Below are 18,076 nucleotides of genomic sequence, written 5' to 3'. Positions count from 1 at the left end.
ATGTCCAGTAGCCTAAGAAACCCGATCCACTCTGCACGCAGGTGAGTCCGTTTCTTCTCCCCTTAGTCCCACGATGCAGTGAGCCTGTTGCCAGCAGGTCTCACTGAAAATAATAAACCTAAACTAAAACTTTCACAAAGAGCTCAGGAGAGCCCCTAGTGTGCACCCTTCTCGTCGGGCACAGAAATCTAACTGAGGCTTGGAGGAGGGTCATAGGGGGAGGAGCCAGTGCACACCAGGTGATCCTAAAGCTTTCTTTAGATGTGCCCAGACTCCTGCGGAGCCGCTATTCCCCATGGTCCTTACGGAGTTCCCAGCATCCACTAGGACGTCAGAGAAATGCAATAATGGCCGTATTTTTAAAGTGGCATTTATTTACAAGGCAAATCCGACCTGATTTTGCCTTGTAAATGATTGCCACTTTTAAAAAAATGGGAATTCTTGCCCAAAGTCCCACACCTCTGGCAGCTTGGGCCCTATTATATTTACCCCCTGGAGTGTTTGTGTGTATATATATATATATATATATATATATATATATTTATTTAGGTCATACAGGTTTATTAAACATATGATGATGGAGATTGTAGTGCATAAAGCTAGAGAGGATTGGAGTGATCCTGCACAGCTAGATTAGACAATTGCTGGTATTGTACAGATACTGTACCGTCAGTTAGCATATATTTCAGGTAGAGAGTCACAGCTATAATGGTGTTTGTGGTGCTCCCGTGTGGAAAATGATACAGTAATATCACAAGGGGTTTTCCCTGCAAGAGAGCAAGGGGACAGAAAGTTTACCTCTTTGTGGGAGCAGTATTTTGGTTATATATAATTTCAAATATAACTTATGTTATGTTAACACTCAAAGTTAGAAAAGATTTATATATATATATATATATAGCGCAATGGTGTCCGGCGCTCCAATACTCAAGCAGTTGGTCCCGGTGCCCGAATCAAAAGGATAGGGAAGTGAAGAAACGGCACTCAGGAGGTCAAACAGTTTAAATATGGACCATATTTAAACTATTTGACCTCCTGAGTGCCGTTTCTTCACTTCCCTATATATATATATATATATATATATATATATATAAATCTCTTGACTGCATAAAGCCCCATCTGGACCATTCCATACCCACCAACATAGAGTACCTGGAAATCACTGCTTATTTTTTAATTGCGTCTCTGACTAATTTCCAATGTTTTGTGGAAACTCTGATTGTTATATTCACAGTGTATTATTTGCACTTTCAGACATTGTAGTGATATTTATATATATATACCATACTTGCCTACCTGACCCCCTCCATGAGGGAGAAAATGCTCTGTTCCTGGACTTTCCTGGTAATGTATGATTGCCATCACCTGTGGTGAGCTAGTTAATTGATAAGAAAGGTGTTTCACCACAGGTGATGGCAATCATACATTACCAGGAAAGTCCAGGAACAGAGCATTTTCTCCCTCATGGAGGGGGTCAAGTAGGCAAGTGTGATATATACTGTCTAATCACTAACTCGGAAAACAGAACAATTTGCAGATGTACAGTAATCGTCAGTCTAATTAAATGCACCTATGTTTGTTATTTGTTATGTAAATATCATCCTTGCCTCCTCTCCCTGAGTCATACTTGTCTACCTGACCCTCTCCATGAGGGAGAAAATGCTCTGTTCCTGGACTTTCCTGGTAATGTATGATGGCCACCACCTGTGGTGAAACACCTTTCTTATCAATTACCTAGCTCACCACAGGTGATGGCAATCATACATTACCAGGAAAGTCCAGGAACAGAGCATTTTCTCCCTCATGGAGAGGGTCAGGTAGGCAAGTATGCCCTGAGTGCCTGGGAGTCTTACACATTTTTGGGGCGGTTTCCCAGACTCCCGAGAAAGTGGATCCACCCCCCTCAATCTGGGGCTCAGTGCAACAATTCACACCTCCCACTCTCGAGCAGCCCAGGTAGTTATTAGTTGTTGTCCGTAGTAAGATGTACAGATTTTCCTGTGTACTGTTGCATCATAAACAAAAGTATAACACTCTCATTGTTTGCTAGATGCTGCTAAGGCTTGCTGGAACAAAACATTTGTTTCTTCCTATTCATTAGCATCCAGGTATCTTAATTCAACAATCACACAGCTCAGTTAATTAAAATCACTGAGTATAACCTAAAGTCATATTTTACCATTTCCCTCAGGTCACTTTGATTTTGCAGATAAAAGAAAACAGGAATTTAACAGACAATCCTGTGTGTGGGGTGAAAGCAGGGAAAGATGTCGGGGTCTGGCATATGCACTTAGTTTTGTATAGCTTGTAAAAGTGCAAGTAAAATATACAGTTTATGAACTATGGACCTTACTCAGTAAGGATTGCAAAATTTGCAAATTGCGATCCGTCCGATTATCGAATGACTGCGCACGTGCAGCGTTCACATTGCACTCGCGTGAGTAATAATAGCAACAGAAAATGCATACAAATTGTGATCGCAATGCAGCCACTGTTTGACTGACAGGAAGCCGGCATTTCTGGGCGGAAACCTGCCATTCTCTGGGTGTGTCTTAAAAAAAACACAGGCATGCCCAGGCGTTTTTAAGGAGGGTCTCTGACATCAGCGATGACCACTTCCAGCCTCTTGTTTAGCAAAAATTGTGGATGACCTTGCCTGGTACAGATAGGAAAAATCTTCGATGTTCCGGTAATTGTGTGTGGCTTTGCGATCAGCCTGCATATGCAATTTCTGAAATTGGAGTTTATTCTCTATTTCCGGGTGGCTACTATTTGATCGCAGTAACTGCTTTTTAGCAGAAATTGCAATACTTACTGAATAAGGTCCTTTGTACACATTTAATATGCACTGTCTATTAATGAATTTAATAGACACTTAAATGTGCTTAAATGTTTTTATCTGTGTCCCTAACAAAACAGGAAGTCACCCTGTACCAGCCAAATTCATGATTCAGTGATAGTTCTATATGGAAATGCAACAGGAGGTGTCTATTATACCCCTTTCTCAGAGAAACTGAAATTACCGGATGAAGCAGTTCTACCCGGGAAAGGGTTAACCCGGGTTGAAATTCTCGGGACTTCGACCCTGGAATTTACCAGGGTTGGAGACACGAATTTCGACCCGGGTTGACCCTTTCACACAGACAAAATACCCGTGTTGATCTGTAAATTACCGGGTCGAAATTTTTAACCCAGTAATTTGCTTGTCTGTGTGAAAGGGGTGTCAGGAAGGTCCTGGTAAAACGTCCCGGCACTGAAATGCTGGGTAATTGCCAGGACTTTCAGACTTTTCTGTCTGAAAGTGGTATTACTAGCAGACATCTACTGCTGCAGTAGTGATCCGACCTGTGTCCTAGAGGCAGCATCAGATCACTGACTTACCATTGCGGCACCCATGGTGGCACACAAACCAACCGTAGCAGAGGCCATGAAATCTGCAACCACGGAGATCCTTGGCCTCTTCCCTCTCCCTAAACAGCAGTGACGCGCCTCTGTTTGGAGAAATGAAGGCGTGGCTGTCCCCGCCCCACCCTCAAACGGCATCAGACTGTCAATCACTGACAGTCTGATAATCGGTACTTTGTGGCGCTGGGTGCACCTCTGTCCACATCTGAATCAGGCTCTGTGTCAGTTTCCGGAGCTGGATGGAGGCTGCAGTGCTTAGTACATAGAGTTCAGACCGTATCACTAATAAGATTTTTGATACATAGTGCATCATTTTATGAAAAATGGGCTTGATAAACAGGCCCCCATATAAACACATTTGTTTTGTCTCATTTGGTCCAATTAATTTTACATTCATTTACTTGCATTAGAAATGCATCTTGAAATGGGTTCAGTAGAGAATGCCGGCAGGCGGGATGCAAACGGTCAGAATACCGACTGCGGTATCCCAACTATCAGACTCCCGACAGGGCGCCTTCCCCTAAGCCGCCCCATTCCCTGCGGCTTACCTCTCCAGTGCCCCAGTACTTACTCGTTTGGGATCCCGGCACTAGATAGGTGACCCTATTTGGGATGCCGGTGTAAGCATTCTGAGTAGTATCGGAATTCCGGCGTCAGGATTTCGACTGCCGGGATCTATTGTATGTACACAAGAGGTTATTCAGGTTTGTTAGAAAACCAAAAAAGCACACTAATGTGCAAAACCATGTGCAGTGCAGGTGGGGCAGATGTAACATGTGCAGAGAGAGTTAGATTTGGGTGGGTTATATTGTTTCTGTGCAGGGTAAATACTGGCTGCTTTATTTTTACACTGCAATTTAGATTTCAGATTGAACACACCCCACCCAAATCTAACTCTCTCTTCACGTCACATCTGCCCCACCTGCACTGTACATGGTTTTGTCCAGTTGTGTGCTTTTTTGGTTTGCTAACAAGCTTGAATAAGGCACCTAGATTATGCCAAGGAACTAATGCTTCATGTAAATACTGGCCGTCATTGTGGCATAATAGCCCTAGAATCAGATCTCTGTCAGATACATTTCACTTAGGTTTTATACAGTATCCTTACAACATGTACTTAACTGTTTTTCTTCCTTCTCTAGGTCTGTCTACACAATGAGGGTCTGGGTCTTCTTTGTTCTCTGCCTGGCTGGCAAAGCACTAGCTGCACCTGTAAGTGGCTGTTTTGCTGTAATGAAAGTTAATAGTGCTGGTTTCTCCTTATTCAATAACCAAGTTCTCCTATCTTTAAATCAGCAACAGGATGCTTTGCCAGAAGAGGAAGAGGTAATAGAAGATGTTGTCACAGAGGTGAGATTGCATATACTCTATTTCTCTCTTTGTTAACCAAGAGTCACCCTGGAGTTTGTTTCAATTGTATTTTCCATCCTCCTAGGAGACAGTGGTGGGAGCGAATCCAGTGCAGGTAGAGGTTGGAGAGTTTGACGAACCAGCCGTTGAAGAGGAGGAAGAGGAAGCCGCATCTGACAGTAAGTATGACTGATTCCTAAAACCAGTAGGTAATATTTCATAACTATATACACAGGTGTGATGATCTAACACCAAATAACCAGGTGGCTATACTGTACCGGATCATATGCTCTGTAAATGAAGAGTAGTAGATCTGTCATTTTAAAGAAGACTTAAATACAGTGATGTGAGTTGAAGAATTATTTGTGGTAGTGACAAAGACGGAGGTGGCAATATTGACATACTCAGTACAACAATATAAACATGGTGGAGAACATATGATTTATAAGTCTACTGAAGGTTTGTTGTATTTTAATGTCGATTACCATTGGAAAAACAAAACAGATTAAGAAAGTGGCGTTTACTATCCTGCAATAGATGTACACTGCAGAAGCCTGAAAATGTGTGATTGGCTTGCTGCCTCCTAGCTATCACCTTGATCTAAATACCCTATCTAACACTTAATTTAAACACAGGATTGCCTCTGTATTCACTAATATTCTGAATTAAAAAAAGACATGATATGCTTTGATGTTTCAGCTTTTTGCCCTGCATCAACAGCAATTTGCCAGTTGTCAGTGATATGTGTCTTTCCTGTTTGTAATGGGAAAGGGGGCTACATCATCACACTTTACTTTTTAGCAAAGCTGGCATTGAAAATGTGCTGCCTACGTATGGGTGAATATGGCTGGTGGCCCCAACTGCCAAAATACCTCTTTCCCTAAGACATATGCCAGTGTGGTCATCTGGTACATTATTAGATGGATTTACCAACATGTCTAAAAAACATATCAGATTGAATTACATAACAATATATACATTTACAAATACAAGTTTGTTTTATTGAATGTTTTTTAACTGAATATATAATCTTCCATGAAATGAGTGTAGATAAATGCTACATAACACAAATTGTTAAGAAGCTACAGTACATTATGGTGTATAAATATATAAACCAGATATTTTTGGTATAGTCAGAATAATCATCATGATTTCCTCTTCTGGGGCATAACCCAAGGTGTAAGCGCCTATTGTGTCTATATGAAGTTGGAGATGTCTGTATGGGGCCTAATTCAGACCTGATCGCTACTCTGCGTTTTTGCACAGCAGCCGATCAGGTCTGAACTGCGCATGCACCGGTGCCGCAGTGCGTTGGCGCATGCCAGACAGCCGATGCCATCTCAGCCCTGCGATCGCCTCTGCCTGATTGACAGGCAGAGGCAGTCGCTGGACGGGAGGTGGTGGACTGCCGCCGTTTTAGGGGTGCGGTCCGGGCAACACAGGAGTGCACGGACCGTGCGGGGGGCGGGCTGCGGTGGCTGCGTGAAACAACATGCAGCCGCTGCGACCCAGACAGCGACGAGTAGCTCCCTGCCAGCACGCAGGAGCTGCGCAGGTAGAGAGCTACTTGTAAAGTACAAAAGCATCGCAGCCGTGCGCCTGACATGCGGAGCGGACTAGTCCTGTGCTGGGCATCCCCCCGCCTTTCAGAGTAGATGACCGTAGCCGTGCGCTACGATCAACTCTGAATTAAGCCCCTTGTCCTGATCTTTTATCTGTGCATGTGTAATTGCAGTTTTGATGCATTGATCAGGATGCCATTCAATCCATTAGAAGTCCTGCTCAGTGCAAGAAAAGAATAAAGATATCAACAAAAGTGCATATTGATGTGCAAGACACTATTACTTGAATACACTGGGCTCTTATTTGTGCCCCCTCTTCCTTCTATAGGGGTACTTGAAGAAGTTCACCACATCCAATTTATTTATTTCTCTGTTGCAGTTACATTTCCCTTATTCAACAGAGTTTCCCAAACTCCGCCATTGAGGATATCCATGCTTGAGTCCAGATGGTAAAATCACATTTACTGAGGTACTACTTAAGTCACCTGTCCTCAAACATGGATATCCTTAAAACCTGGACTGTAATGGCAGAGTTTGGGTGGCTTCAAGTGAATGAAAACTGAAAGACAAGTACCGCAGAGCAGGTTCAGATGTTTGCCCCTTATAGACTTGGCCACAGAGCTCACCACTCTTAATGCCCACCCTCCCTCTATGTATGCCATGTGTACTTCAACATTTATTCTGCAACTAGTTAATATAATAAATCCATTTTACTGAGGATCAAACAGACCACAGATCAGTTTGTGTTGGCAGACATTCATAAGAACAATCAATGTAGGGTGAAGAAGATTAAACAGGAGACAGAATGCCCCCCCTGATATTTTGCCCATTACATAGATCCAGGACCGTCAAAGTGCCCCATGAGATTTATTTAGCTTGGAAACAGATAAGGTGGAGTGAGCTAAAGAACCAGCCATGTCATTTTCTCAAACACAGTGTGTGTGTGTATTCCAGCTGACATACAAATGGTAAAAGTAAATAAGTCAATCACAATTTAAAATGAGAAAGAGGTACAGTGTGTACTGTAGTTATCTTCACCTGAGATGATTTGAATGTACTTGTGGACTAGCCAATTATATGATGGACTCATGAAGTCCCTGACCAATCTAGCTTCCTTCCACAATGTTAATACAACAGACTTAATAGCCGTCGGAACCTTTACTTGAAGGATTCTTGTCTTGACTGTTGGATTTCAGTAATTAACAAGGCTATAATGAATTATTTTTAAAGTGCTCAGGTCTCAAAATAACTGCTTGCCCCTGTGGTTGTTTCTACTTCATTCATACAAATGCTCCAACTATTCTCTGTATAAAATATTGTTATGGTCAAAGTTGGCTGAATGCTGGTAGGCACACACGAGGAAAGATACTGTATGTGTAGTGAGATGGTGAAAGGCACAGCCTCCAGCCTCTACAGTTCTGTCATGTTAGACTTGGACTTAGGTGGTCTTTCAAATTCTTTAAACCCATATATGCATTAATTGTTAATGACTCATTTTTAGAAAACACACTAACACTGTCTCATAAAACACTGTTCGTCCATAGATCCTTGCCTGAACCACCACTGCAAGCACGGCAAGGTGTGTGAAGTTGACGATAGCAATACTCCAATGTGTGTCTGCCAAGACCCAACCACCTGTCCTGAAAGTGTAGGAGAGTTTGAGAAGGTAAGAGCGTTGTGCGGCAAATCTCCCCAGCAGGGATGGAAGTAACCAAACTCTACTCGACTTGGAAAGTAATTAATGACATCAGTCTTATAAATGCATCATTCCTTCACACGGAATCGGTATGAATTACCGGCGGCCAGGATGCCAGCCGTCAGTAAACCTACAGCGACATCCTGGCCACCAGTATGTCGGCAGCGTGGCGGGCACTAGAAAACCTCTTGTGGGCTCACTGCGCTTGCCATGCTGCGGACATGGTGGTTTGCTTCGCTCGCCACAGGTTATATTCTCCCTCTGTGGGTGTCGTGGACACCCACAGTGGGACGATAGGCTGTAGTGCCGGTATTCCAGCGTCGGGTTTCAGCGTTAGTCGAGATCCTGGTGTCTGCATCAGGTTTTTCCTGGGATCCTGATTAGCGGTATTTTAACCGCTTCCCCTTCACACTATGATTTATGTGTTTGTCCCATTCCTCCCAATACTACTAGAGTAATAAAGGGGACAAAATGGGCCATGACCCTGATGCATTAAGGCCGCTAGTGTTTATATTTCCTTTTATGTTCCACTTAGAGCAAGGGTTCTCAAACGCGGTCTTCAAGGCACCCCAGCGGTCCAGGTTTTAGGTAAAGCCATGGCCCAGCAAAGATGGTTAAATCAAATTGACTGAGGTGCTAATTAAGCATGGATAAACGTAAAACCAGGACAGTTGGGGTGCCCTGAGGACTGCGTTTGAGAACCGCTCACTTAGGGGCAGATGTACTAAGCCTTGGGGAGAGATAAAGTGGAGAGAAATAAACTACCAATCAGCTCTTAACTGTCATTTTTTCAAACACAGCCTGCAACATGGCAGTCAGGAACAGATTGGCTGGTAGTTTATCTCTCTCCAAGGCTTAGTTCATCACCCCCTTAGGGGGAGATGTACTAAGCCTTGAAAAGTGATCTATTTTACGGTGATAAAATAGCAGCCAATCAGCTCCTAATTGCCATGTTACAGGCTGTGTTTGAAAAATGACAGTTTGATTGGCTGGTACTTTATCAACATGAAATTTATCACCTGTCAAGGTTTAATACATCTCCCCCTTAGAGTGAAAGTTACAGAATCCACACTTTACTTGCTAATTTGGGTTCATAGAGACTTTTTGAGGAAACTAAACATTGTGGGGTTAATATTCAATGTAAAATGAATCCAGTTCTAAAGGTGTCCTGGCTGGTTGTAGGTACAGGCCAATTGGGTCTGGCTGCATGTACAGGAAGCTTGTGCCTGGTTGTAGGTATAAGCTGGTTGTGTCCAGTGTAGGTACAGGCAGATTCACAAATAACTTTTATAAACTTTGAGTAATATTAATTTGGTAACAATTAATTTATATCTACTTATTATTGAAAAGGACATAAACTCTAATAAAACAATACTTGGTTCTGCTTTGCAGTTCTTACAATCCAGAGAAAGGAAGTACACATACCTGCTATTATTATTGTCACCTATAAAATGGGATAACTTTTCTCCACTTATTCATATCTGTGTCTCCTAAAGGTCTGTGGTACTGACAACAAGACATACGACTCTTCCTGCCATTTCTTTGCCACCAAATGTACCCTGGAAGGAACCAAGAAGGGACACAAACTGCATCTGGATTACATTGGACCATGCAAATGTGAGTTATTATATTCCCAGTGAATTCTCTAATCATTCACTTTGTAGATTAGTTCAGCAGTTCCTAAACATTTTCCCCCATATATCTGATCAGAACTCAATGCATTGTTTACAGGCAAGAATGCATATCTGATTGGTCAGTGACAGCATTGGCAAGAGTGTGCAAATGCTGGTAAACTACCCTGCCTAGGGACGCAATAATGTATATAAAGTGGTTATTTGGCTAAATGTATTAACAATTTGGCCAGCATACCTACCTAGCTGTGCTGGACATAAGTAATAGAAAGTAGCTTGAGAGGTGAAACCTGCAATCTTGTGCATATTTATTACTATTATTATCCTTTATTTATATGGCGCCACAAGGGATCCGCAGCGCCCAATTACAGAGTACATAATCAAATAATCAAAACAGGAAAACAGTGACTTACAGTTGATGACAGTATAGGACAAGTACAGGGTAAATAAACATAGTTACATCAGCAGATGACACTGGAATAAGTATCAGGTGGCAGAAAATTGTGGGATTTGGCGCAAAGACTATTAAAGTAAGAAAAGGATAAGCACATGAGGGAAGAGGGCCCTGCTCGTGAGAGCTTACATTCTACAAACTTAACAATCGTCCACCCTTTGTGTCTGGCCAGCAGACCCATTTGAATATGCCCATCCACTTGTGATGTCATATTTAATGGATACTGCGATCGATATATATGATTCGGTTGGCGGGACGCCCATACACACAGGCAGATGTACCGGTATATCTGCGATATATATTGGCATTGCCTTGCTGCAGGGCTGACGTCATTCACAGATACAACGGCTGTACACATGAGCCGATGGTTAAGCTAATATATCATCAGCTGTCCAAACAATATATTGGCAAGTGTGTGCCAAGCTTTAGAGCCCCTTATCTAGTGTAAACATACCGATTCAGCTAGTTACATACATGTTAACTAGAGCTGAGAAAAAAACACAAATAACCAACAAGGTGATTATTTCACACAACAGCTTTGAAAATGGGAACATGGCTGAAATATCACTACATTTAACTATAAAACAAAATGTACAGCATCTGTAGACTACTTGCTTTCAGCATGCTCCTGATAATGGCAATAAAAGAATCTAAATTAGTTTGGGTGACTTAAGCTCCATACTCAAATTTTCCACTGCTATTTTCAACTGGGCCCCAGGCAATTGCATTTCGGGTTACCAGTCAGAGCGTGTGCAACTCCCATGAGGGAAGATATGATATCCAACTGCAAGGAGTCAGCTGTCACTTTCCTGCTGGCTCAGCGCTATAACCCAGTACAGCCAATGAGAAACAAGGCCTCCCTTAGGGACTAATTCCTAAGGTACAAAGATGTGTCTGGGCCTGCAAAGTGCAAAGTAGAACATTCTGCTTGTTGGTTTGGATCTGGGAAATGAGTCCCCAAGTACTTTAATCCTTATATTACTATTAAAGGAACAATATTATAACTTCCTGAAAACATGTAATTATGACCTTACTTCACCTACAAACTTAATTTAAGTCACCCAATATGATCCAACTCCTCTTTGTTTTATAGGAGTGAAAAAGTCCCCCAAAAATAGATCATTAACAGGAAACCAGTTTAATTCTGCCTCGGTATGAGCTTAGTTTGTCTGTACTGTTAATGCAACTTTGGCCATTTTTTCCGCCCAATGTCACAACATTCAGCCTCAGATTGGACCACCAGTCTATTACTTAAAAAAAGCTGATACTCCAAAAAAACAAGAATTACTTCACTTTCATAAGGGTAGATGGGAAACAAGAGCCTAATTTTAAAAGAGGTTCTTCCCCTGTAAGTATGTCAGTAACAAGAGTGGGAATAATAGACATTCTTTTTGGACAAAGAAAGCTCTGTGAAATATAAGAACCTCAGGGTGCAGACTTTGCTGCAACAAAGACGGCCCTGTAAATCTGTCTTTCATGGAGATTGTGAGGACGTAAACACTGCCAAATACGGATGTGTGCAAAGTGTATTACTTCAATGGCCATCTCGATGACATTATTTGATATCTTTAAGGACAAAGGGATGGGACTGGGCTGAGAACCAACTGCGGAGACCCAACCACTCTTGGTGTCATCGCTGTCCATTTGGGTTAAATTTCAAATACAATGGAAAGCTCTCTCGATGTGACTTCTTAGCATATGTCTTTAGCTAACATCTTCAATTCTTCCTCTGTTGTGTTCTTAGTCATTCCTCCCTGCGTGGATGCTGAGCTCAACGAGTTCCCTCTGCGCATGCGTGACTGGCTCAAGAACGTCCTAGTCAGCCTGTATGAGCGTGATGAGAACAACAATTTACTCAATGAGAAGCAGAAGCTGAGGGTAAGGACCCAGAGAAGTTGCAATTAAGTAATCCAACTCAATTCTTTTCTTCCCGTCCGCCACTGCCACCTGCAGTTCCACAATGCTCCAGTGATCACTTCCTGCAGTTTGATGGAAATGTTCTTTGAAGCAGCTGATTGGGAAGCTGCATCAACTACCACCATCTAAACTCACTGTGTATCCTGGAACTTCATGGGAATGCGGAATGTAACAGGGTTCCAATTATGGGCTAGCTTCTAGAGGCACATAACTTTCCAGATGAATAAAGCCATTTTGTTGTGTTTTCTATACAGTATGCTAGTTATTAGGACTTCTTTGTAAGCATATCATTAAAAAAGAAGACTCAAGAAGAGGATGTAAACATTTCACAAGGAAACATGCAACCCATGCACTACAAGTCTCATTAATGCTTAATCTATCAACGATGTGCCAATGGACCACATAATAGTGGTCCTTAGTAAATATAATATTTCTGCCTGCTATGCACTAGATGTGGTGTATCTATAATGTAGTTCATATAGGGCAGGGATTAGCTAGACATTTCTGACTTATTCCATAGCAAAGCACTCAGGTTGGCAGGATACCAAAGCCACAAGTAGAACATTATGTTCCACGTGCTTACCTCTAACTCATAAACCAAGAACCAAAAAATCCATTCCCAACTTCCACATTATAAACTATAGCTGCTGGTGGGTGAGCAATCACTCAGAAATATGAACAAGTCTAAAGATTTTTAAGCTATAGGGAGAGATTTATCAAAGCTTGGAGACAGATAAAGTACCAACTAATCAGCATCAAACTGTCATGTTACAGGCTGTATTTGAAAAATAACCAGTATGAGCTGATTGGTTGCTATTTTATCTCTATCCACATTATCTCTCTCCAAGCTTTGATGAGTCTCCCCCCTACTGAGAAAAGCAGGTTTTTATGTAGCCATTCTTGTGTCCCTAACATGAAAGTAGCAATGTATTTTTGTTGTGAACCAAATTTACTTTCCGTATTGAAGATCTGTCAAGACAATTCTACATACTGAAATATGTTGAGATCAACTCCATGGCTTGAGATATACCGGGGCTGGATGTAATGACTTCCAAGTTGGCTCGAGGAGCGGGTTTCCCGGACGAACTTGGACATATTTTTAAAGCGGTAATCATTTACAAGGCAAAACAATGCCTTTTTAATAATTACCTTTAAAAAAAAATGCCAGAGTTCGGCCAGGAACCCGGATCTCCGGCCAACTCGGATGTCGTTACATCTAGCCCACCATATCATTTGAATGCACCTATTAAATACTTAAGTGGATGCAGCCATTTTGTGTCTTAATGAAGTCACTGCTTTCTGGTATATTGATAAGTTACATTCTCACAAATATTGGTTTATGCCACAAAGTGACTGACTTCATTGTGTGTAGGTGATGGACTTTTAAGACAGTGGGGCAAGGTGGTAACACACCAGCCAATCAGCTCCTATATGTAAATTGACTAATAGGAGCTGATTGGCTGGTTCGTTACACCTTCCACTTATCACTGCTTTATCACTTCTCCAGCCTTAATACATCTGACGCAATATACTCTATGCTAAGTATGAAACCATGGAATACTCTTTCATTCAAAAAGTGTAAATGAGATTTCCCAAAGAAGCAACATTTCATCCTAAAATGTAATCCCCCTTTAAAATGATGTCACTTCATATACCAGGTGAAGAAGATCCACGAAAATGAGAAGCGCCTGGAATCAGGAGACCACTCCATGGAGCTGCTGGCACGTGACTTTGAGAAGAATTACAATATGTACATCTTCCCCGTGCACTGGCAGTTTGGACAGCTGGACCAGCACCCCATTGATGGGTATGTTAAACTAAAATGCTATATGCTCGGTGTGATGATCATGGTACCTTGGTTATTACCACCCATTGTCTAGGTCAGTGGTTTCCAAACTTTATTGAATCACGGCGCCCTAGAGTATCAGAATTTTTTCACGGCACCCCTAGGCCAAAAATTTCTTGAGAAATTTAGAAAGAAATATTAAATTAAGTAGATCGCGTTTATATGTCATCCTTAGGCTCAATTGTGTGGTGAGGGACAAGATTTGCTTCTGTTTGTCCCCATATTTAATGACTGACAGCTACTAGCACTAGTTTTGCCTATTATATTGACCATAAGTAATTTGAATTGGTCCTGGACCACCAATCCAAGGCACCCCTGCAAGTGTCCTGAGGCACCCCAGGGAACCACAGCACACAGTTTGGGAACCACTGGTCTAGGTAGTTTGTGTTAAACAGCAGCACTGGTACTAGTAGGATGTGCTTTTGTCAAGAATTAGCTACTGAATGGATGATATGAACAATACATAAACTGGGGGACAACATAAATAACTTTGTACACGCTATAACTTTATGTTCTAGATGCACAAAATGCTGAACTTAGACCACAAAATTCTTGGAGCACAGAATCTTTTTCATCAACCAAATGCAATATTTAAATAAAAAAGTTTGTAACACAAAATCAACTTTGTAGCTATTGCCGAAGCAACAAAATTATAACAAGGGATTTGGTAATACGAAATTAATATTATAGTCACAAAATAGTTTGTGCCAAAATATAACACCAGAAAAAATTGTATTAGTTATACCAGATATATTTTAGTTTTGTATTTTCTTCTCTTTGTTGCCTTTAAGAGAATTTGTGTTTTACTTTTATAATATATACATTGTATAGCTTAGAGATTTTTATGAATTCATATGAATAATGGGCAACTTTTAATAGTATAGCAGTAACATTTATGTATATCAGGAGTGCAGATCAATTACTTGTTTTCTTCTTAATCAATATTCTGTATTGGAGCACGTGGAAATTTTAGAGAACCTTGGGGTCTATTTACTAAGCCTTGGATGGAGATAAAGTGGGCGGAGATCAAGTACCAGCCAATCGGCTCCGAACTGCCATGTTACAGGCTAGGTTTGAAAAACAGGAGCTGATTGGCTGGTATTTTATTTCCGTCCACTTTATCTCCAGCCAAGGCTTGGTAAACAGATCCTCTTGGGACCAGTAGAAACCTGGGAGAATAAGTGCATTCAGTTTAGACTGGGAACATAATGGCTTTTATGCCTCACTGAGCTTTAATGTCCTGGTTAAGACCTATAAAATTCAACTGTTGTATTTAAGATAGTAAATATGATGTATTACTTCAGAACTACATATAATAGATTTAAATTGATTTGAAAACTTGCTATTCTGCAGAAAAAGCTAATTACAAAGATCTGTAAATCATCTTATTATCAAATCAAGATGTATAAATTTTTTCAAAATATGCAGAGCTCCCAATAAAGACCTAGCCCACAAATCCAAGATTTACAATAACAATTACCTGAATATTAATTGACATAGTAAAGGATCAAAGTCATGGGTTCTGCCTGCAGTCTGTACATGTACCGAACCTTTATGCAACATATTCTCTCCACAGATACCTCTCCCACACTGAGCTGTCTCCTCTCCGCGCTCCCCTGATCCCCATGGAGCACTGCACAACCCGTTTCTTTGAGGAGTGCGATTTCGACAATGACAAATACATTGGCTTGGACGAATGGGCCAAGTGCTTTGGAATTAAGGACCGTAAGTATTACGATCAGCTAAACAAATTTGTAGCACATAGGACTAGATAAATATAACTTTATAAACTCATTACCATCAAGGCCTATTTTCTGACAAAAATCTAGATCTACTGTAAATATTATTTTTGTACTGTACATAGTGTACATTTGCCAATGTTTCCAAAGAATCATTCTCGTGACCAGAACAAACCATGGTGCAAAGTGGCGTAATGTGCTGAAGATCATTGCAGCCAATCTGATAAAAGCTTTCAGCAAAGTAGTTTGTAAAACTAAAAAGGACAACTGATTGGTTGCTGTGTTTTAGTTGCATCATAATGGGTGTGGTCACACTCCAGGGAATAGCTACATACGCTTCTGAATCATTTGGCCGTCCCCAACACTTCTTTCCACTGCTGTCAGTACTCCAATTTGCATGTGGGCAGGATACACATCCTAAGGTTCCCAGCAGACAGAATGGGTCCGGTATAATGTACCGGCAGACGGGATGCCGGCTGTCAGTATCCCAACAGCGGCACCCCATCTGCCGGAATACGGGCGGCGATTCCCCTCTCCACCGGTTCTATTCCCACTTATTTGGTATTGTTGACCCAACAATCGAGTGGGAATTAGGGGCAGGTGTTGGTATGGTGGCTGTCTGTCAAATGCCGGTGGTCGGTATTCTGACATCAGTATCCTGACTGCCTGCATTTTGACTGCATCCCGACAGAACAACCTTGCAGGATTCCCACAGAATATAGATTAAACTTCTTTAATTTAGTACTCTGTAGTCCACAGATCTTGGGTTCAGCATGATTTTGTAAAATGTTTTTTTTTTTTTGTCTTGACCCAGAAGTCCCGTAACCCTCCCCCCCCCCAGTAAATAAATACATTATTCTATGGCAATTTATGGCTCTATAACTACTGGGACACTAAGTTTAAACATGCCTATGTGGAAAGTTACATGTTGTAATAATAAGACCATAAATTAAAACTAACATATATTATTTTTTCTTTCTTTGCAGAGGATGTGGACCAAAACATGATCGTCTAAGCGACAACAGTCAATTTTTGTCTCAACAGAATTTATTTGTGTAATATTTTATTTCGTTTCTCCTCTTTTACATTCTAGTTTATAAGATTTGTCTCTCGGGGTTGGACGGCAAAACAAAAAAAGGTGCTAACTTAGAACAGATTCTATTAATGGTGCTGAGAACAAGACGCAACGCGGCAAGACGCATTAGTGAACGGAGGAGATAACCGCATTTCACCACTAGCTTGGAAAATCCAGTTTGGCCAGTTCAAACATTTAGCTCTCTTCTTCTTTCTCCAACTATCCGACTCCTGACTTCAAACTTCTTTCAAACTTTTTGAGAATAAAAAAAAATAATAATGAATAGATTGGCTTAAATAGCCAGATTCCAAGCTATAAAAAAGACAGAAGCTTTCTTTTATTTCCCCTCTTGTTGCATAGTCTCTCATTCTATTCCATGGCTACCCCCCAAAAAAAGTGATAGGAGTGTTAAAGCAGGACTTTAACCCCTTCCCTGCTGGAGTAGTGCCCCAAGTATTGTAGAGACACTCTAGCAATGAAGGGGTTAACCCCTGACTAGTAAGCAGGGGTTGGGCAGGTGGTAGGTTTGGGCATATGACCGAGGATATTTCTTTATAGTTGGCTGTGGGTGAGATCCTGTCTGACCCCGGCACAAGAGGGTTTTCACCTGGAATGTTGATTTTGGTTTAGACCATTTGGCATAAGTTAATCGAAACGGAGGTTAAGAATAAAAGATTCAAAAATGTCTCTTTTTTTATATTTTTAATTCACTGAAACTGCACTCTGTCACTTGCTTTACAGTGTAGACTGAAATAAAACATAAATATTCCAATAGTTTCTTCTTACATACAAACAAATGGAGAGTCCTTGGTGAATTGAGGGTTTGATGTGCACACTCCAAAAAGTTACAAGATTTTAGAGATAATGTGATAATGTTGGCTCATTTATGTCCAGGTAGTGCGCCAACATTTCTGAGTCCTGCTTCTGCGCTGTTTGGAAACTGTCCGTTTAGTAAAAAGTCTGATTTATCTGTAAGAGATGGAAAAAATGGTAAAACAATTATTCCACTTGTTCTAATTAGAGTATACATGACCAATGATACAATGATTTTAAGGGAACGAAGGATCATATAAAATATTGATTAAAAATAATGTAATATACAGCTTTCAACTATCCTTTTAGATCCAATTTAGAATTCTTAATTTTAAATTGTCCCTATTTTGGAAACCATGTACATTTTTGTATAACCTAAAAATTAATTACAGAGTTTTTATACTGACATCAAAGCAATATCAACCACTGGATTTCATTTTTTATATTTTTTTGTGTTTTCTTGATAGATCAGACTTTGCTATAGAATAATTTATACATGTATACAGGTATCTGAGGTACCTGGACATGTCGTTAAACGTAAGCAAAAGTTCTTTGGTTTATATTACACGTAGGTGTCCTCTTAAGTCA

The 18,076-nt window shown here is 40.9% G+C and overlaps 1 protein-coding gene and 1 long non-coding RNA gene across 2 annotated transcripts in view; one reads left to right on the top strand and one right to left on the bottom strand.

The window, feature by feature from the left end:
• The window catches only part of SPARC (secreted protein acidic and cysteine rich), a 33,688-nt gene extending 16,328 nt beyond the window's left edge, over window positions 1-17,360 (top strand). Inside the window, exons 2-10 of the mRNA XM_063928334.1 lie at window positions 4,548-4,617; window positions 4,702-4,755; window positions 4,841-4,934; window positions 7,862-7,983; window positions 9,510-9,630; window positions 11,843-11,976; window positions 13,674-13,822; window positions 15,438-15,586; window positions 16,587-17,360. Of these exons, the coding sequence (XP_063784404.1) occupies window positions 4,561-4,617; window positions 4,702-4,755; window positions 4,841-4,934; window positions 7,862-7,983; window positions 9,510-9,630; window positions 11,843-11,976; window positions 13,674-13,822; window positions 15,438-15,586; window positions 16,587-16,615 (909 nt within the window). The 5' untranslated portion in view covers window positions 4,548-4,560 and the 3' untranslated portion in view covers window positions 16,616-17,360. The remainder of the gene's footprint in view (window positions 1-4,547; window positions 4,618-4,701; window positions 4,756-4,840; window positions 4,935-7,861; window positions 7,984-9,509; window positions 9,631-11,842; window positions 11,977-13,673; window positions 13,823-15,437; window positions 15,587-16,586) is intronic.
• Window positions 17,361-17,362: 2 nt separating this feature from the next.
• LOC134933267 (uncharacterized) overlaps window positions 17,363-18,076 on the bottom strand; it is a 286,515-nt gene continuing 285,801 nt past the window's right edge. The window contains exon 6 of the long non-coding RNA XR_010179661.1: window positions 17,363-17,644. This is a non-coding gene — a long non-coding RNA (uncharacterized LOC134933267). The remainder of the gene's footprint in view (window positions 17,645-18,076) is intronic.

Source organism: Pseudophryne corroboree, chromosome 6 (assembly GCF_028390025.1).
Source record: "Pseudophryne corroboree isolate aPseCor3 chromosome 6, aPseCor3.hap2, whole genome shotgun sequence".
Lineage (NCBI taxonomy): Eukaryota > Metazoa > Chordata > Amphibia > Anura > Myobatrachidae > Pseudophryne > Pseudophryne corroboree.
This window is presented reverse-complemented; position numbering and strand designations above follow the sequence as displayed.